Here is a 22,777-nt window from a genome sequence, read left to right on the forward strand (position 1 = left end):
CGATGTTTACGAGCCATTCGCGTATCTACGAATCACTTTTATGCCGTCGTGAGATGAACGCTAGACTTCGCGCGTCGAGGTCGTCCAAAAAGTCAGACTCCAAAACTCAGACATATGTCGAAAGTGGATGCCACACCCCTGAGAGCTCTATAGTGACGATGACTACACAGCGCCTGAATAATTTCCACGGAATTACAAAATAGCGCGCGATAACGTGTATTTACGCAACGCCGCGAAGCTGTAAAGCTGTAATTGGAAGGCGCTGGCCATAAATCGAAAAAGCATCGCGGATTACGAGCAACATGTTCCCGCGAGAAGGATAAATTTAGATTGAGATTTATCGATTCGACTCGGCAAACGATCATCCTCCTCCCCGCGATTATACGATTGTCAACGCCCACGACCGCCGACAATTTTATACTTATTGACCGCGAACTCGGTGATCATTGAAAAAAGAACGTGGAAATAAGTCTCGCGTTACGTAACTCGCGCGATTAAAAGATACGGAAATAAAAAAAAAATCCGTTCAATAGAGCGAAAATAGCACTGTCCTTTGCTTACCATTTCTCTTTGAAATACGAGAAAAGGTGAATGCAGATGGAAGATATATAACGCGCATGAGACAAAGCTCAAGCACGTAACCTTCAACTTTTTCAGCAGGATCGCATCATCGTTTCTATATTCGCAGAAAGAGCTAACTCGTTTATTTTATGCTCATGGGGTGTCGGCATAAAACTTTTGACACACGTCCAAGATGAAAATTTCACAATTCATTCATTTCGTCTTCCAATCCCATAATTAAAACAGCTGATTGAAAGCGACTAGAAAAACGGACATTTGTTAAGAGCGTGTTTTTCTAAAAGAATGGAAAAAAAATGTCCGCTCTTTCAGACATCATATATCATCATGTTAGGCTGAAAGCTTTTCTAACTTAGGTTCGACGATCGAGAAATCGCACATATATAATTAGCTCTTCGAAAGCGCCTACGGAAATGCGATTCATTTGTCATCTGTGAAGTTTGTCTTCGTCGAAAACGGCAGTGTCCCGCCTACTTAGGGAGCGATATCGATTTTAAAAATACAGCACTTGACACCTATGACGAACGTTACCGGCTGTACTTTGCGACGGTGTTTATAAAACTACGGACAGATGCGGCAGTAAAGAAAGCGGACGTGATCCCGGCTTAAGATTGTTGAGCAAAGTAAGTGGGTCAATACCAGGAATCAGAGTGATCGTTAGCATACTTGCACGGTTCAATGTTTACAGGGAGATTTAATCGCAAAAGAAATTCAAATAAACCGCCAAACGCCAACCAAGAGATCTTGATTCTAAATCGGATTCTTAAAATTATACTTCTAAAAGCTTTCGGACGACCGTTCGCTGTAAATTCCGCTCTAAGTCCGCTGTAATGTCTGAAATTTCCGGAAGGCTGCAATAAGATTACGCGAGAGATCGGTGCGTAAAATCCGGTAGCTAATCCAGATAGATAATCGTTAACCGCATCTGCAGATAAGGGGGTGAATAACCGTGGATAAAAATATCGGCAGCATGGAGTGCGAGAGGTGACGAAAAAAAGGGCAAGACGAGGACAGAGGGATGAAGCGAAAAAGCCCGAGGAAGAGAACGAGATGAGTGGAGAGGGAGGAGTGCAGTTGGACGTGGTCGCCGCCCGATCCGGAATGCGCTTTGCGCATTCATTCGTCTCGGTCTGCCTCAAGCCTGGTCTAAATGTCCGGTCGCAGTCGTGGAATAAATGACCCACAAATAAAATAGTCTCATCCCAAATAAGACTTTGCGCCGTTTCGGCAAAAAACCTAACTTTTGCTACGTTAATTTTCAATATCGAACAGAGAGCAAAGTAAAAAGTTGCTTGTGTACGATAAATAAAAAAAATTCTGAAATCAAAGAAAAAGTATACAAATCTAAAAATTCGCAATTAATTCATTGAGATCATCGGATAATATTATAATTCAAAATCATAATTAAAGTCTCGCGGAATCTTAATTTTTAACAAGCGCGCAGTTCTAACGACGAAGTCGTGCAACGAGGTGAGTCAAGCAGAACATTACTTGAGCGAGTAACGCGCTACTTGACTTACCTACTTATCGCCTTCGCGTAAACTCGGCGTGACGAAGCGATGTCTCGGTGCTCTCACACAAACGCATGGCGTGGTAGGAGGTTAATGGGATTGAAAGGCACAATCTCCCGGCTCTCAAACGTAACACCCTTTATTAGTCAACACAGATGTTAGTCGCAACCACAGCGAGGCGTGTTAAGGGGTCAGCGAGGTGACCGTTCATTGCAACGCGGTGCAGCCACGCGGTGTGCCGTACCGTCACAGTGTTTACAGCGCTTTGCCCTCGGCTCAGGCATTCTGCGGTGACCTCGTGATCTCACCGATATCCCATCGTCGCTTTATGCACTTCGCGCACTGACACGCACGAGCGCGCACATTCACAGGCACCCACTCTCTATGCACTTCGCGCGCGAGCGGGCGCGACACGCGCCGAATTATTATGCTAATCGGATTCGAAGGGAAACTGTCTTGACGCGTAGCCCGCAGCCGTGTTACACGCACTGTCCGTGTCGATCATTTGATATCGCGAGGATTGTCCCCGATTGTCCACGTTTTCGATCAAAAACGCGTCATAACTTATCGAGAGAGAAAAATGAATTCTCAGATTAAAATATAGTTTGTGATAAAAATAGTATCGCGATAAAAACGGACGGCGATAAACATTTCCCAAGAATTCGATTATTTACGCGACAGCTTGCAATGCGCACTCTGACATCACGATAAGAGCAAGATGTACAGTACTGAATGCGCGGCGAGTCTTTAATAATTGTAAGCGATTATTGTTCGATTAAGAATAAATACGCGCTAAGAAGGCGCGAGTATTTATATACAACTTTTCGAAAACAGTTCTCACGGTAATCGAGATTGGAGGGAATGCAGTTTCGTATATCTGCGGGAATGGTACGTTGTGTTTCATACGCGCGAGATAAGATCGCACTTGCTAAAGCTCAACCCTTCGACTTGCCATCTCGCTTGGCTGGGGTCACCTCGCACTTTTCTCTTACATCTTCCTGCCCCACGTGTCTCGATCTCTCGGTGTGCAATCACCATACCGTCCCGACACTCCGAGACTTGCGCGCGCGAGATCAGAGATCTGACATAATGATTATTTGATGAAGAAGCCTCAGAATATTGCGGAGTAACGTTTGCTCTGATTTTTTTCTCTGCGAATGAGCGTCTGTCACTTCTATCTACACGGATGATTAATGAGAACTTCCGAAATCTTTCATAAAGAATAACATTAACGTTAAGAAAGGATACGGGTTTTCAATTCCTTCCTCTTTTCTTTTGACGTACTGTCGAGAGTATCACACGGCAATCGATTCTGTCATCGAGATTACAGTCTTTTGCAGTGCTCGACGAGTGTGATGCATTTTTCGTGTCGGTCAGCTATCGATATCGCAATGAGTCCGAAGAGTCGCGCAAGGATTCTCAGGCGAGGTCGTCGCGGATGTATTCACATCGCGAGGTGGAGGGCGTCGTCTAGGTCGCCGCAGCAGCGCCTTGCAGCCATGTCACACGCGCACTGACGGACGCCCGACGTGCCGACGCCGACGCTGACGCCGGGACGCTGCCTTCGGCCGGACTCGGTCCACCATCTCGGGAAGCGTCGGGACGCCTGTGCTGGCATTGTGCCAACATGCGACCAGGCTGACTCGATCGATCCTCGCTAGAAGGCGTTAACGCCACCTTACGAAATCCCGCTCTTTACGAGATCGCAAAACGATTTGCCGTTAAATCCTCGTCATTAATAATCGCTGACAAAAATCCGATAATTCAGACAAAATGGCAGATTTAAAAAAGCACGCGACAGTTTACATCGAATATTTATCTCGCGAGTTTTCAACCGTGAAAAACAAGTAACATGAAAAAATAGCGTGTAAAAGAATCGAGATGAAAATATCAATCTTTCCAAGAGCCTTTTTTCTAAAAATTAAATTCTATCGATCAACGATATCTTCCTTTGACAAATACTATCGCGCATTACGACGCAACGGATACGTCGAAACGAGCGCGGGAAAATGATTTACGAACAACAATGACGTTCACGGCGATAACTGTGCCAAAATCACCTTCTCTCTCGCGTGAGACTTTCCTCGAAACTCGATTCACGACGATTAGACGAACAGTCGTTAAAGTCCTGTCGTATAACATTCGCGTCAATCAATGCTGCTCGTTGGAAATTCGATGGTTCCTCGCCGAGAACGAGGAACAGCAAAGATAAGACAAAGAAAAGTGCAAGGTGCTAGAAAACTCGGTGACGATGAGTGGGCGTTCATCACGGTTTATCTCGGCACAAAAGTGACGTCACCCGAGCGCCGGTACAAAGGAGATTCTAAAAGCGCACAGCCGGCCTTTATAGTTGACCATAACTGCTGTTTGTCTATGTACCCCGATTGTATTTTACGGAATTGCGAAAAAAAAACACATGCCGCCACAATCGGTCTGCGTTTTCAACATCGTGGACGAGAGAAGAATCTGTCGAATCTGCAACCGATCATCAACGCGGACTTGTAATCTGGACGCGAATGTGATCGCACATCACGAACATTCGTATACCTACTAATTATACAATCTCTAACAATTACAATAATGCAATATTTATTATATGACCGGATGATTTCTACATTGATCCTCTTTCCTTTATTTGTATTGTGAGAATTCGAAAAAAGAAACGAGTCTCGAGATCCTCGTAACTCAAACAATGTAAAGCGCGAAGAAACGTATACGATGTACCTTCGTCTTCCGATCGGCCACCAAAGGGACTGCATTTATATATCGGGCTTAATTCCTGTTGCAACCGTGAATATTGTGTACGTCGTACATCAGCGTCAAAAGGCGCGGTTAAGTGCGATCGTTAAAAAGGGTATCTCGTAACTGAGTCGAGCGGGCAGCGACTTTTTCCAGTATTATTTCTTACGACCGGCGGACAGTTTAAATGAAAAGACCCTGGGAGAGGAGGGAGAGACGCCGGGAGAGAGATGCTTGAATGAGAAAAGGAAACAGCAAGACGAGAGAGAGAGAGAGGGGGGGGAGGGGGGGGGAGAGAGAAGTTTTATCACGCTAACAAATAAACGAGCGTGTGCCACGATGGTGTGGATAACAGGAAGGAAAAAGAGACCGCGAGAAAGTAACGAAAGTACATTTTATTGAGTTCTGGGTGGCTGTATTTGCCGATGCAAGAACGTACCTAACAAGTTAATAAATTCCAAAGTTTTCCTCGGCAGGCAATGGTACGCAAACTTGTCCACCTCCGCCGCTGCTTTTATTCTGTGACGCATTACAGAGATTACCGTTACCGCGAAATAACGTTTTCCGAAATGAGTCCTTTACTAAATCGCGCGCGTGCAGGATAAAACTGCGAATTAATTAAAATAATACGAACCGCAGTCGCGTACGCAATATAGACGTTCGAAAAATACGATTTAAATCTGTAAAAGAAAACCGCGGCATTGAAAAATAATTAGTGACAGCGTCACAATCTGAACGCCATGTCGCATAGCTACATCGTTTGATAGATGCGTAAAAAAAATTACTTTTAAGAATAATCTGATTGTGTTTATTCGATGCTAATCTTTTTATAGTAGCGTATCTATCTATCCATATATTTCTGAGCAAAATATTTATCTACATCCATTTTAGCATTGTAATTATAGTGTCATATAATTAATATTATATTAAATATTGAATAATTAAATAGATGTATTTTTGATCTGCAATTTGCGGATATAATACAGATATCAGTATGAAATAGCGGTGTCGAAAAATCGATACATCTCTATACTCAACTGTAAAATGGATTTGAAAAGCGGCATTGAGCAAGAATCGATAAGTGCGCCCGAAAAATACGGAGATGGCCGCTCTCAGGCTTTTCTCTGTTCGAATCTTCGCGAGGACAACGGGTGCGCTCAAGTGAACGCTTAAGGTAACTGGTGCGCAAGAAGCATTGCCTAACGGTTACTACCAAACGGCCTAGAACGGCCTTCGGTGGCTGCGAGTAAGCAGCTGACCAACCAGGGCGCTTAAGCTGTCGTTACTGTGTCACGCTTCGTTAAACGTTTCTCTCTGTCTCTCTTGCGAGGAACAAGCCACGCAAAGTTACCAATGGAGCATAATAACGGTCGAGCGGACGCGACGAAAAGGTACTAACGAAAGGCGATTAATTAAGCAAGATCCGTAAAGTCTCTCCGCAGTCTTTTAGCCGCGATAACGAACCACGAGCGTTTTACACTAAGCGAAGCGCGCGAGCAAGTTTCGCGAGCGAATCGGAAACTGTTGGACTCTTTTTTGGTCTTCCTCTTTGGCGAGCGAGCGGCAGGACCGAAGAGCCTTAACCTAATTAAGGAAGACAACCCGGGCGTAAATCACGCTGCCGGAGAGAAAGCGATGACGAGAGATAAAGACGCGAGGAGAGGCGCGAGCGGCAGCGTGGATTTATTTTTCACCTTTTCTTGTACTTCTTTGCGCGCGTTCTTTTTCTTTCTTTTTTTTACACGGTCGCGCGTCGTACCTTTACCTCGTGTATCTTGGTGATATGTCGGAGAAGTTTATGAAGTTGAATTCACAGAAATGTCCGGGGAATTAATTAGACAGATAGATGGAGAGTTATTCCGTTTTAGGAATAATATCTTGAAGATATAAAAAAAAGTATCACATAACGGTATATCAATCAGTATAACATAATTAGCGAATAAATATGATATCTGATATTTTAATTAATGAATGACTAAAGAAATACAAGTTATAATAAATATGTATATGTACAAGAACACACGTGTTTCCGAAATCTCGAATGGCCCACTTATTTATAAGCACTAGTTACGTAAAACACTCCTCACAAATCTCTTAATTTTTCGCGTTAATTTACCGGCGGCAAACCATGCTCATCACTTCCGGACACAATCATCCTTCTTCCGCGCGAAGATTCATGTTTCTTTTCTGTAGCGATTAATAAATTCTCCGCGGCATTGCTTGCCTTCGCGCATCGGTGCCACTCGAGGGAGTTCGAGGCTCGCGGCGTGAGGATTAATGTACCGCGAGGATTTATGTGCGCGATGTCGAGTGCAACTAGGTCATAATAGCGCTCATTAGACCCACGTAAGGCTCACCTCCACCCGCATACATGTGTGCTTGCGCCCTTTCGAAAACACGCATACGAATGCATGAGATGTTTTCTTCGCGCGTGCGAACGAGAACGGCGTGTGGGAGGGCTGAGCGCCGTGGACAAAAAAAAAGGATTTAACGCATAAGAAAATACGACAGGGTCGTAGGTAGTGTAGAGGGGGTTAAGAGAGTGCAGAAAAAGGACGATGCAAGAAATGGTACCGAACGAAACGAAGCAGAGGCACGCGCAGACAAAAATACGACGATCACAGGAAACGGTGAATCAAACGGACAGCAGCCGACCATTCCGAAAGTGTTTTTGTTATAATCACGTCTTATTTCTTGCATAAACTTCTTGTTTTTCAAGTATTAAAATTAAGGTCTAGTATCCTAGGATCTCCCAATATTTCAAGGAAATAGACATCTAATTATAATAATACTAACTGTGAAATAACTTGATGCGATAACGTATCTGAATTATACAATTCCTTATACAGGTATATTTGGCAAAAATCTCGTTTCCAACAAGCACGTTCACTAAATTAGGAGAATAGTGAGTATAAAACGATCCAACTATGATTTCGTTATCTTTAATCCGCGTGTCTGAACACGATGTTATATATGGAGTTGTTTCGCAGAATTACATTTTTTTTCGTGTGACAATTTATCAGTTCTAAAATATTTCTTTAACAAGATTTTACTTTATAGCATCACGCGGAAGTGTTATTAGGAATCAACGACACATTTATAGTAAATTTAATTTTAGTCACTGCGAATAGTTTATACTAATAGTGGCATTTTTAAAGTCACGAATAAATATATTATAGAAACAGTTCTCGGGCGTGTAGAACGAAATCTCAACTCATCAAAATCATGTCGGTTTCGATTTTCAACTGAAGCTCTCGGACGGGTCTTGGCGATCTATTGGAATGATAATAGAGATGAAATTACATAGTTGCTATACGCGTTATCGGTTACGGTCGTCAAAATCTATGGGTATGTGTATCGTGTGGATTTCGAAAGGCTTTACACGTGAGGGCGTGAGAAAGGAGCGTGTGAAAGCACGACAGGTTATCTCTCGGTATCTCGCGGCGAAGTCGGGACTAATTTTATATTTGGCAGTGCGACACGCGCCTTTCCCATAATTACGGGGACGTCAATCAATCACCACATCGAAATACACGTCGAACGTTCGATAACATCTTGATCGCCGCCACACGGTTTCACGGGCTGAATTAGTGAATAGAATTTCGTACTGTAACGTTCGAGCGTGACATCGCTTCTAGTCGAAAAAATTCCAAGAGAAGTCAAGAATTAAGAATTGACTTTCTCAAAAATTTTAGTTGAAAAAGAAAATATCAGATGCATCGCAAGAAAAATGTTTGCAAAATTTTCAGATTGTGATTAAGACTTTGGGCGTCAAGGTGAATTTAAGATCGGATCGGAATGAGACATCGTTTCGCGGCATGTTTTGTTGATTACAGAACACAAGAAGAAGGCGCTGAACATTTTCGGTAGCCAGATATACTTGTAGCGGGTAAGTCGGGCCAAAAGTCCGAAATAAAGCGGCAGCCAGACGTCGCCGTGGCAATATAATGCTGAGATTAATTTCTCACGAGCCGCCCTCTCAAATTCGAGCGGATTATTATCCGCGTGACATCACGTCAACGACCGAACACTCGCTGCGTTATAAAGATTTTAATTCGTTCAATTATATTGAAATTTTTCTTATTACGAGTATAAAGTTTATAACAATGATTTTCCTCAAAAATTTATTTACGCTTTGTTTCGCCGCATTTATTTATTTCATGAAACAGATATTTATTTAATTGTATTATGAAATTTATGAATATTGATTATAACTCAATTTTAAAAAATTAGAGCAATAGTAAGCACATTCATGAAAACTGTTTTTTTGCTATTATTCACTGTAACTTACATTTACTGAAAATTAGAGATAAGCAGGCAGCGTGAAGAGTAAACGCAAATCTCATCAAATATTCCGTCTGCAAGAAATATGCGCAGAATTGCATGTGAAAGCTCGAACGCCGCGTTAAATTTTTAATAATTTTTTATTCTGCCGACCACACCGAGTCCTGCTGCATCATTGCGATACGCTCCAATTTTCCGCGGTGCATCGTTCAGCACATGAATTCCGGGTCGATGTCGTCGCGGATTTACGATCGCGGCCCGATTTAGAGGCGCGCGCCGGCCGCAAAACTAATTGCGGCAAAACGATCCTGCATCTCCGAGCGAGGGGAAACATGAAAAGACGAGACGCGCGAGTCATGGATGACAGGAGGAGGAAAAAAGAACGGAGGAAAAAAGACACTGTGGAAGTAACGATAAAAATGGAGTGAGAGAGCGACTGCTCGCCGCGCGAGCATCGGCGTTACTTCTTTTCGGCTCCGGCGTGAGTTTAAGCGCAGGGTTATTACAGGAGGTTATTACAGAAGGCAGACAGTTACTCGAGTCGACAAAGTGGTGCCATAATTCAGGAAGAATTCGTGAGTAACGTTCGCGCATCAGCCTCGCGACGTTCCCTTGCAACGCCGTGCGTGTATCATTAAAAGTATCCCTTTAATGATTCCACGTGTGCGCTCCCTTCTCTCAATCGACCGATCTCTGCTTCCTGTTCGCGCGCGAACGATGCGAGGCGTGAGCCAAGAAGATGTCGAGTCGCGACGAAATTAATACGTTGCACTCGCACGTTTCGGCAATCGCAATAACGGAGGAGGCGCGAGATTACGTTCTTCGCGGTCGTCTTAGACGGCTTATCGGCAGCATCAGAAATTAAGCGGTTCTCGTGCCGATCTGCCGCGCGTATAATTCACGCTGCCACCGGAGAACGCGCGCCGCGCCGTGCCGCGCTAGCAGTCGTAAATAATCGCAGCCTCGTAAAGGATAATCACGAATTGCGTCATTACAAATGATCCGCGTCGAGCTGTGCATTACCAGAAGCGGCTCCTACGTCGCAGATGCGGTGCCGGATTTAAGAGTTATCGACTCCCGCTCCGAAGTAGCGGCCTCGCAAATTAATCGCCGTGAAAGAGCTCGGAGGTGAGAGAAGAGAAGAGGGGGAAAAAAAAGGAGAACGCAAAGACGACGACGACGACGACGACGACGACGAAAGAAAGTGAAGAACGCGAGAGGGACGAAGCGATTGCCTGCAGGAGACGAGGATGCGTTTCATTCAGCCGATGAGTGTGAGGGGAAGGGCGGGATGAAGCGGGTGGACGCGTATCGGAGTTATTTTCGGATCGACCCAGATATCGCCGACGTATTTTCTTGGACGACGCTTTAAGCTGTTTCGGGTAATTAGCGAATCGAGTCGCGGCCACGAGTACTCAACGCCTTATTGTCCTCGAGGCGCTGCTCGAGGCCTCGTTTGCTTTTGATCTGGTGACCGCGGCGTGACGTAATGGCGCGGCATCATCCACTTCGCCGCGAATATATGTTCCGCGCACTTCTCTTAACATCATTTTGCCCGACGTCTTCAAAATGCTAACGCACGCTATATTCGTTATTATAATGAGATGAGGGACGATGACTGGCTCTCTCTCTCTCTCTGTTATCGTAGTGGCCAGTACAATGCAAGCCACGGAATAATGGTGTAAGTCATGAAAAGTGAAATTTCTGATAATTGAATCAGTGAGATCAGAAGCCACAATTTTCTCAAAACTTCAGAGAATAAAATCTTGATCAGTTGAATTGTGAAACAAAATTCGTTTTGATTTCTAAACTCGCCAGTTAAATTATTTCAGCATGTCACAAAATTTTAGATCTTTGTACTTAAGTTAGAAACTGAAACAACTTAATTTCCGATTAGTACAAAATTGCAAATTATCTCCGTCATTGAAAAAAAAGTACCGACTGACAAACACTATTCGACTGAAAAAATTTTCCGCGAGTCTTCGGAAGGAAAGCAGCGGGCGCGAGAGCATTCTTTATTTGCCTAATTTTTTAAACGCGTCTCAGAATGTTGGGGCCAATTTATCGAAAGCGACGAAGCGTCGTCGGTCGCGAGCGCAGGGTGGTACTTAAATTCGCGGCAACGGCGATAAATTCGTCGCTTGTAAGCGACACGTCGGTCGTAGCAGCCCAGCTGTTTTTAATATCTTCCTGGGGAATCTAACGCCACTAAGTGCACCGAGCTTATGGCACCGCTACGCGAGTTAACGGGAGTTCGATGAACCCTAAACGAATGATTTCGTTGAAAAATTTTTCGGGAACGGTATAATTTATTTAGTTTTATTCAGCGTAATGATAAATATTAATTCTCTTATATTATCGCGCTTTCATATCAGACACTTAGCCTTAATTACGGCCGTTTGATGCCGAGCTCGAGATAACATTGTTTGCGATCCTCGCGTGATATAAATAAAACCTGATACCGAATGGCCGTATTTAGCGGTAAATATGGGGTGTGAATACGAAGAGCTTAATCTTTAATTCTATAAAAAATGCCCCGCCCGAGGCTGCACGCGCTTCGCGCTCGCGCCCGAGTGCAGCAAGGTGAGTACGAAATTACGTGTGCATGCCCCTCTCTCTTTCTTTCTCTCTTTCTCTCTCACTCTCGCGCTTTCTGGCGTATCGCGGCTCTGTGTGCGTGAGATTGCGTGGGCGGCATGACTCACCGTGACCAGAAATACCCTCGCCTTTCCGACATTCACAACAAACACGAACGTCATCGGCGTCTCCGCCCCTCGATTTTTCGCGGTTATTACCCGTGTGATGGCGTCATCGATTTTTGCGACACGCATCGATACGTAAACGCCCGGTATGAGTAAACACCAGTCGCGAGACGCGCGCGCGACAGTTTAGCGAGGCAACGATTCGTTCCGACGTCGACGTAATGCACAACCGTCGCGGATTAAATGTCAGCTAACTACGCTGTCAAAAAATACCCATAATACTTATCAATCTAATATACGATATCTTTGCCATTAACACTTTCTAATATACGTATTTCTATTCAATTTTAATTTTCTTTTATTTATAGAATTGTTAAAATATCTCTTACGTCGATGTGACGCGACTAAATAAGATGATTAAACGTCCCTGAGCTGCGGCATCGCTTAGGGATAATAGTAGCTTATCGCATTCGTAGGAATAAAGTGTAAAATACACGAGATCACGCTGGCAATGGCGAAGAAACCGCGATTGGCGCAGCAATCGATAGATACCGAGGGCGCCATTAAACTCATATTAACACATCATTATCGTGGCGCGTAATACCCGTAATTTCTCGCGGCCGCGCCGCGCTCACCACAGCGATTCATATTCCTGCTTCATCGAGAGCGGATAATCTCGCCCGAGCGAAATAATCCGCGAGAGCATGCGATGAGTCACGATTAAGTGCCAACTCGCGCGACGTCCAATTACTCGCGAGGTCACGACGCTCAACCCCGGGGCTGCCATAAAACGACAACATTAATTCGCAAATAACCGGCATCGGTGGCATCCTTAATCCTTATCGCTCTATTGTGCGCGCGCGACATACAAGGTGTTAATAGCGATCAAGTGGCAAACGAAATGCGCACCAATTCGATCACACAATGGATGGCGTATCCCATTATCGTCGTAATCACACGGTTACGATATCATTGCCATCGAAACGACGACGGTTGAATGAATTACGGCTTATAAAACGCGAGTAATTCATAATGGATCGCAGGTTAATAATTCATTAATAGTTTTCTCAATGCTAAGTTATTAAGAAATATTAAAATAAATTAGAATAATATTAATATTAAATATTTCGAAAAGAGCAAAATATTTCGCGCGTACACAAGAAAGCCTAAACATTTTTTAACTTTTCAAAAAAGAGATCCAATCAATAGGATCCAATAAGAGAGAAATGGATGCAGCAGGGCGTGGTTTCGGCAAGTAAGCATGGTGTAAAATTAGCCTTTTGTCAATAAGCAACAGTGGAATCTTCCGCATGAACAACGAAGTATCATAGACGATATGGGGATTACGTAAAAAGTATTTTTATCACTTCTCTCTTCTGTATTTCGCGCTTCCTTGCGCAGCATTGTACGTCGCGACCGAAGGCGATTTCGCGACGCATCTCTCGCCTTCGAGTAATTTGACAATGAATTCGTTTCTCGAAATTACGTCATGCATTTATGCTGCATGCGGCGAACTATAAAGCGCACTTTTTATACCCTTTCACGAGAACGTCACACCTGCGAGCGTACGGGATTAAATTATCCGTCAAATATGCGTGGCCGATTATTATCTGTCGAGAGGCTTGACCTGCCGACGCAAAGACATGCTTAAAGAGTCGAATAAAACTTTGGCGAAAGCTCGCATAATGCGAGGGTGTCCTTCCTGTTTTGAACAAGAGTCGTCCCGTATTAATTGCCGCGCGCATTAACGAAAGTCGCACGACGCGCTGCGGTCGGCGCGCCGCAGGATAAATAATTACCTCTTAATTAAGGCACTCGGCCCGAACATCTGTTTCTCGGCCATATAATCTGCAACGGACTCGCTCGTTCGTATACATCGTTTTCTCCGTTCTTTCCTCCCGCGAAAATAAAGTCCTGATTTACGGCGCTGATCTCCCGGCAACGTGGCCTGCCGTCGCGCGACGAGGACAAATAGCACCCACGAATATTTCCTTTCGTCTTATCGCGTGAATTATATGTGAAGCGTGGAAAGTGACCGCGATCAGTCGCTACCGAGTCGGATACTATAATAATTTTAGCGGAATTCCAGCTATACACGATTCGATCAAACAACTAATTTTATGTAACTGTACAAAAAAAAAAGAAAAAAAAAAGCAGAATTTTATTACGCGAGGTGCGTCGTTTGGCCATGCTAAAAATGAAATATGGCGAATAAATAATATTGGAATATTGGAATATTGGAACATGCAATGTGAGTATATTCGCGCTAAGCCTATGCATTGGATGCATTATGCACGGACGATACTGCGTGGGTGGTAATACGCGATGTCAGAAATGTAAATGCATTATAGCATATGACGGTATACATATACAGTTCTTTATGGATAGATAATAGCTGATTGCACAATATATCACACATTACAGGTATATAATAAGTAAGATTTCTACGAGAAGTTCGAAAAATAATTGAGATATCAATTGTCGAATGACTTAATTAGTTGTAACTTTTCGTATTTACAGTGAAATCTTCAATGCAGGCCAATGAATTTTTTTAAAGGTTGTATTGATTTTTATCAAATTAATATTTTCATCAATTATTTCATCTCATAATAAATTTGTATTATTATTCGTAACGTACGACGGCACGGAAATAGTTTTATTGTCAGACGAATGTAGAGCGGCCTTGGCGAGCAGGCGAGACGAATCTTGGAAGAAAATGCTTTACGTATCATGAGTTCACGAGGCGCACCCTTAATTTTTGCATAAAACAACAGAGCGTATGCACGCACGCGTATATACCCGTCGCGCGGTCGTTTCGATGCCAACAGGAATTTACAGCCGGCGATCGTAAAAGCCGAGAAGATGCATTTATACGTGCCGACTTTATATGTTTACGTCTACCGAAAGTTCGGCGAAAAGGGACGTCCTGTCGAACGAGAGAAACGAGACAGAATTATGTACGACCGACAAATCTCCCGTCGAAGGTGGCGTAATGTTATCGATAATCCGTTCGAGCACAGTAACATGATTTCAAGGGAAACAGACGTTGACCACATTTACCGTATTATTCGGCTCCTTGAAAATGTTGAAGATAAAAATGATTGAAGAGAAATCTGGTAACGCTAAAATAATCCGAATAATCGTTGCAAAACATATGTTAATAAAATAGTAAATAATTTTATAAATATTTATTATAGAAATTAGAAACTAAAATAGGGAAATTCTTAATTCTTATTCTTTTCATACAGATAAAATGGAAGATGAAAATGAGTTTTTAAACGATCGTCAAGCGTTAAGCGTTAATTCTCTCTTGCATTCTTGACCTAGTCGTTAATTCTCTGACGTCTTCGCGCCGACAGGCTGACGGTTGAAATGATCTATTTCTCTTCCTTCGTTTTCTATTCAAAATAAAGCTTGGTGCTTATTTTAAAACTTCATGGAAAAATGGCGCGGTCAAAAACAAGCGTGAAAAAGTCGCGTGAACCTCGCAATGACCTATTTATTATTTTCAAAACGCTTCCGATCGTGATCGCGTGCGCACGGATGTTACGCAACGTTCCTTGCATATATGCGCTCGAAAGTTTTAAGGACGGGAGTTTTAACGATGGGATAAATATCGACGAGCGAAATTGCCTCACGCTAATAATTATATGAGACAACTTCAATTTCGCCTTCTCCCGTATCCCTTCTCGTCCGTGACTGAGGTAGCGAGCTCTAAATTGAAACGCCCGATGCCATCGAATCACGGGACAAACGACGCGTGGCGGCGCCGCGTCGTGTAATCAGATTAGTTTGAGATTATAAATAATGTAATTGGTTTGCCTCCTGGCGCGCAAAGAATGGCGAAAGAGGAGAAAAGGACTAACGCGACGTAGACACCGATTCTTTTACGATTCGCTGCGAGCGGGAGAGTCCGATGGATTAATTTTATATACATAAAATTATATCGGATGTGTCCTACATCCGCCGGTTTTCGGTCAACCATGAATATCAGACGACGAATTAACTGCTCTGAAAACTAATTTGCGTGTAAAGGATATCCGATGGTTCTGTAGCGTCTTATATTTGTCATTCGGTAAAATAATTTCACGCACACGAATGTGCGATCCTCGGGAACAGTAATTTCCAACTGCCAAACTAATTCATCCGCATATAGTGTGTAAATCGCGCAAGCTCAGCAACTCAGAAGCTAATAATCCGCGTCTAATGCTTGACGAAGTCGGACAGGTGCGCAGATTCTCTAATATAGGCCTGAGGAGCTACTTACGACTGTAATTTTCGGAATTGCGATGTCGCGGCGCGCCGTGCCGCGAGATTTCCTGACCGAAACGTCTTTATCGCGAGATTCGTGCCGTCCAAACGTAATAATTCAGTCGGACTAAAAATGCTCCATAAACAGCTAGATACATGTGCAATAAATAAGTAACAAGAGAATTTCTTGCGGCTTGGCATCAAACTATGTTCAACTACACATGTAACAACAAGAGATATGCGCCAACGCCTGTTGGAAAAATTATTCACCGTGAAAGATTAATCTCGTTAAACAGTCCATGGATGTTTAACGCAGACATTAGAGAACATTCATTGTCAGATTAATTAAAGAATTTACTACTTTTTGACTTCATTCATACGAAAATAAATTTATTTCTCTCTCTCTCTCTCTCTTGAAAATCTTTCTTAAATTAAGCGAATAAAATTAAATCGATAAAATCTCGGTACTTGTCTCAGGAACATTCTATCCTATTCTGTTCTACATATCTTAATTTAGCCGTTAATTACAGAGGTATTTAACTCAGTGGAAACCATTTCAACTCGATTTATGCTCGATTTGAGATGGAATGTCGCGACTTTGGTCTCGCAAAATCCGGCGAGTTATTTTTCGAGGATGGTCTCTATGTACTTTTTTATGCCTCGACCACAATGGCTTGCGTGTCTCTTTTAATGATTCGAAACATTGGACAGCGGAAGACAGGTGTGATCGATATCCCGGAACGCGTCGCGAGTCTCTAATTAGAAGCGAAGTTAGCTCGAAATACAAGCTCGTCACGCCGATGGCTAAGTCTGATAAAAGTTCGCGGTTCGCTCTTTAAGGTAAGTGATTTATCGACAAGTATCTCGCGACCACGTGTGGCCGACGAAATTAATAAGAACGCGAACGTTAAATTAAAGCTTCCAGACGGATCCATTATCGCGTCTCGCGCTCGTCTCGTGAGTGTTGACAAGCGAGGAAAAGAAGCGTGGATAAAGCGGAGAGGCCAATTTGAAAATAATTTAATACACGTTTTACCGGTGAACCGGGCACACGTACACCTCGCGGGGTCGGCGACGCCTGACCTTTCGCCGGGAGATTTGTGGCAGTCTCGTTTCAAGAGAACGGCCGAGAAAGATGAAACGGAAAAGTGAGAAGAGGCGAAGAAGACGCGCGCTCTTAACAACGCCCACAACAATATTTGTTCCGCGACGATAAACGGCCACCAATCGTTATGCCTATACGTTTTCAAAGTTATGCGAGTTATTAACGCAACGATCCGTCGAAGTGTCTTTTGAAAGAACAAAGTTAGAACTTCAATATGCAGAACCATGCTTCGAGCGCGCTATAAATTGCATCTATCGCTTTAACGAAATGATCGCAGACACGACATCCATTTGTCAACTGATTTATTGGGAAGTTAGATAAAGATTTAAGGCAAATATAAATATTATCCCTACAAGCTAAATTTTTTTATAAAAAAAAAAAATAATGCGCCAAAACTAATATTATTGCAAAAAACTACGAATATTTATCGCATTATTTGTTAAGTTCAAAAAATGGATATAAAGACAATTTTTTTGCTTTGCGAATAATCAAATATTATATAGAAAAAGCTCACCAAAAGTAATTTTTTATTACAACAAAAAATTTTACACCGATCTACATCAATGTAAAATACCGACACGAAATGTTACACAAATTGCATTGTTTGCAATCAGGAATATTAAAACCAAAAGAGATTGGTTATACATCATTGGCGAACAGAAGTGCGAGCGCAAAAGCCCTCACCTGCATTAAGTTTGTACTTTTAATCTGGCAGTGGCGAAAACTTGGCACGGATTATGCACACCAAAGTGCATTATTATGCGAGAAGCGTACACGGGCGCACCGTCGAGTATTACTGTCGTTTTGGCAGCATATGCGATTTCCGTGATTTATAATAGTGGACGTTTTAAAGCACCCGCAATTCAGTAAGCTTTGGAATCCACGCGTGAAAAACCAACGAACAGGATAACGACCAGATTAATTTAGGTAAGGATTTCGAAAAGAAAATTCTAAAGGTGAAATTCTAAAAGTGAAAAAGATTTCTAATACAAGTTCTAGTACATGATTTTTTCTATCTATAAATGCATTAAAAGGATTGACAATACTTATGTATGTATATGTTATCTTAGACATTAGAAATATGAAAATTAGTATAAAATATACCTACACGAGAAAATTTACCGTCTTTTTCCCGATATGATCGACTTTTGTATCTAAAGTCTTTTAAAATTCAAAGTATTTTAATAACTACTACTTAATTTTAATGATTTTACTTTTTCCACGTAATTCGAACTAATAATAAAATTTGTGACATATTTAACAAAATTGTTTTATAGAATTAAAACGATTTTGTTGATGAAAAGCTATTTGCGTGAACACGAGTCGCCAGAATCATTTCCGCGTGTTTCACCGTAATTTTCTCACTTTTGATGTCATCAGTTAGGCTAACTAAGCCGGAAAATGTCGTTGAATGCGCAACGCGGAGGCGAAAAGCGAACGTCACAAAAGCGTCGACAAGGCGTTTAGGTAAGGAAACGGACTCCGTTCGCGACGCGCAAATCTAACCCGAATGTTCCGCGAAACGCGTCCACCCCCGGCACGTCGTTGTCGCCGTTGTAGTAACAATTCTCTCGCGAGTCGACATCGTTCTTCTGTCGGCTGATACTTTGTCGGCTGTCCCGAGTCATTGCGTAAGAGGCAACGAATAAATAATCGGTCGTACCGCTTGTGCCAAGGAACGAGAAGCGTGATAGTGTGTCGGACTTCCTAACTCCTTGTTATTGCAGCATAAGCTAAAAGGGAAAAGCTTTCTTGCAGATAAGTAGAAAAGTGCTGCATGATAGATGTTAGCTTTTCGCCTAACAGATACGGCAATAGTTGTTAATCTATTCAATGTATCTACATAATTTATCAACGTCGACATCGACAGAAAGATACGCGTGAAGTTAGCCCCCCCAGTATTAGAAATAATTAAGTTATTTTACGTATAACTTTTTCACTAGAGGTGTGCAAACGAAAATAAAAGAAGTGCAATCATGTGCAAACAATGTGCAATCTAATCATGTAAAATATCTTAATTATTTCTAATATTGGGGGGCTAACTTCACGCGTATGCCAGAAAGATATAATAAAATGTGGTCTATTGTACGTTTAAGATTTTAAGCTCGGCAACGAATATTTTTGTTAAGAACTTACATTCCTTACTTTTAAGAAAAGCTTCACACAATAATGATTGCAAAATAAATCAAATTTTCCTTAATAGAAATAAAAATGATTAGAAATAACGTGAATTAATTAATATATATTGATTCTTTGCTATTAATTTTCCGCAAATATTGCAAATTTGATTAAGATTCCATTATTTTACACCGGAATTGATTTGAAGTTAAATACTTCCGACAACAGTGATGAGGCTAATCGAAAGATCATATCACGGAGCCTAGATCTTATGACTTTCATGCAGGTGTAAACGTGTCCGCGTGGGTAGATCCATGAATAAATCAGTTTGACTAGGTGCCGTATATCGATCTCAAGGATCTTACATGAATACATTCCCAAAGATCTCTACTAACGTAGAGTCAACATATTTTTTTGATAAACTAAAAACGTGCGAGATTGCGACGCAGTATATTCATGTACTTAAATATGTAAAAGATTTAAAAATTGCGACAAATCAAAATTATCCTCGATACTTTTGATAAGAAACAATTAATTTTTTTATTGATTAGATAATCTCTTCCTAAAACATTTTTAATATATGTCTGCATATGAGTATCACGAAGTAAAAAGCATTCACATACCTAATGCGAAGACTAAAAGCGTTGAAAGAGATACATTTTGTTTTCCGTTGCTTGGAACCATGTGTGTGGTCTCGATGGAGCATGTGTTGGCCGCGAACGCGAGCACAACTTTTTCTCGCACTCGAGACGCGCTATTTGCTTTTTGGCGCATAATCCTGAAATTCCAGAGCTACGGATTCTACTAACGAAATTCTCCTTGAAATTAGCGGAATTCGTGCCGCGAGTACAATAAAAAACAGTCAAACAAGAGTAAAATCCAACTTTTGCGTAAATCATCGATTACTGCTTTCTCTCTCATTAAATTTTTGTTTTCTGTTCATTAAATATTCTCAGTAACGACCAACAACAAATATAATATGACATAGTAACATGTCATTCTCTAACAAACTATCTTTTATGTTAGATTAATTATATCATCCGTTAATAGCAGATTTCTGAGGTCATTTACAAATAAAATTCTTCATATCAAAATGTGAGAACTACAATATTTTTTAAATAAGAAGTGTTCAAAGTTGAATCATTAATTATCAAAAACTCACGCGCTCGGGCACGTCGCGTATTGGTTTTTAAATCCTTATATGAAAAATCTCAATCTATTAACAGATGATACAGTTAGTCTGAGACATTTTGTATATTTTATATTTTTAAGTATATTCTTTTAATAATATTAAAATAAAATTAATTGGGGGGGGGGGGGGGAGGGGGGTTGTTTTCGTTGTCTTTAGCCTGCGTGATTTATATTCCCTCTCTTCTTTTGCGCTATGTATTGGCAGACATATTATTGCACCTTACTCTCCGTATTCTCCCAAATCGGAATTGGCGCGAGTTTATCCTTGATATGTTTATTGCATCCTTATTATTCGTACGGCAGCACCTTGTACGGGGCAAATCGTTCTGTATCTGCGTGTTATTTTCTTCAATATTACTCCCCTTCCTACTTCTCGCAGTTTTCCATCTCCTTTTCCGTCGTTACCTATTGCGAAGTGTATTCCATACGATAATATTCGAGTTACATGTTTGTCTTAATATGATAAGGTACGTATCGGGAGTACTGTTCAAAACATCGGATGATTTTTGTATTCGCGTTGCAAACGCGTGTGAATGTCTTGAAGAACCGCAAGGAGAAGGAGAATCAAGAAGAGCATCAGGCGCCAACGGAATAATTTTAGAGTAAGTAATTATTTATTTGTTATTTGTCTTTGCGAATCATTGCACGCAAAATATTATGTGATGTAACGCATAGAAATTTTGAAAAATTTATTAAAAAAGATTTTTTCTAGTTATTAGGTATAAATATATATAATTCTTTTATTTCAAATAATTATTTTAAACGCTGCTACAATTTAGATATATTTTGTATGTTACAGATCAACTCTGCTGCTGCGCGTGCTGAAGTAAATCAATGAAATTTATCTTATATTTTTTTAATATTATTATAAAAGAATAAATTTAAAAATATTATAAAATATACAAGGTGTCTCAGACTATATATATAACTGCATCATCTATTAATAGTAGATTTCTTATATAATAAGAATATAAAAATCAATTCGCAGCATGCATGAGCGTGTGAATTTTTGACAAATTGATTAATCAACTTTGAACACTTCCCCTTCAAAAACTATTGTAGTTTTCACATTTTGGTATAAAGATTTTCTTTAAATGACTTCAAGTATTTGCTATTAGCAAATATATATTGGTTTGAAATCGAATCATGTATAATCTTTTTTTTCACTTGTCAGTTAGATATCTTGTATTGTTTCATATTCAAAAATACTATCTTTTAACATAAATGATCATAATTGATCAACTTAATAATATTTTTAAAGTATTTATTGACCTAAAATTCCTTATTCTATATGAATTATTTTTAATTTATAGTGTGGCGTAAATATCATAATCTTCTGGCACATATTCCACAATGTAGAAATATCGCGCGTGATATTCGCATGACGTGTGCCATTTTCAGCATCATAGCATATTTCGGGGTAAATGATAATTCTAACGACTATAGCAAAATTTACGCTATATTTTAAAACAAAATTAGGCTTCCTTATACCAATTTCACTTAAATCTGGCTTTGTTTAAATAAATATTCTTTCTCTTTTTTCTCTGTTAATAAAACGATAAATAATTTTAAAGAAACTGTGAATTGCTAACTCAAAGTTATTTAACTATTTGAATTAATTAATTTATTAACTAATTTTTGATATCACCGTATTTTACTTGCAAATTTTACGATTTTTTCAAAAAAAGGTTTATTAGCGACTTTAAAATTGTTCAAAAAATAACTTGTGATTGTGATAACAGCACACACACACACAAGATAAGGTTTATCTATTTTTATATTTTTTACACAGTCAGAAGTCACGATGTGTCACAACAAATAACATATCGTTTATCACTTAATGCCGTTCTTTAATAATAAAGATAACAACAAATGTTGTTACAACATCATTGCTAAACACATAATATTGCAACATGATTGAAATAAGCTATATTTTTTAATTATAAAACCAAATAGATTATTGCATCGTTTGCAATTATATGTGTATTATTATAATACAACAATAAAAAAATAAATAAATAACACAAATCTACAGCTATAATGCATCGTCACAACCTCGTGGCGACATCGCTCGGTATACCGCAAACTCTCCCTGCATGCACATTCCAACCGACAATCTCTTGTTCCGACAATGTGGGAGGCCGAAATCTCGAAATGCGGTAAACACCGGAGAAGAGAGTCTCGCCGACCTAACCAAATCCTCTGTGCACTATTTTTGCAAATTCACAAAACAAAATGCTCCTGCATAAAACGCGAGAAATTTACGAGAGCACGATCAATTCACGATATGACATAAT

The 22,777-nt window shown here is 40.9% G+C and overlaps 1 protein-coding gene across 3 annotated transcripts in view; it reads right to left on the reverse strand.

Moving 5' to 3' along the window:
* Nucleotides 1-22,777, reverse strand: part of Mrtf (Myocardin-related transcription factor) — a 211,812-nt gene that overhangs the window by 152,749 nt on the left and 36,286 nt on the right. Inside the window, exon 1 of one of the 3 annotated variants that reach the window (XM_012367994.2) lies at nucleotides 2,335-3,709. The exons of the other annotated variants lie outside the window; for them this stretch is intronic. Within the exon in view, the coding sequence (XP_012223417.2) occupies nucleotides 2,335-2,374 (40 nt within the window). The 5' untranslated portion in view covers nucleotides 2,375-3,709. Of the gene's footprint in view, nucleotides 1-2,334; nucleotides 3,710-22,777 lie in introns of those variants that run through there. 3 annotated transcript variants of the gene reach the window in all.

The sequence above is a fragment of the Linepithema humile genome, chromosome 1 (genome assembly GCF_040581485.1).
Source record: "Linepithema humile isolate Giens D197 chromosome 1, Lhum_UNIL_v1.0, whole genome shotgun sequence".
In the NCBI taxonomy this organism is placed as follows: Eukaryota; Metazoa; Arthropoda; class Insecta; order Hymenoptera; family Formicidae; genus Linepithema; species Linepithema humile.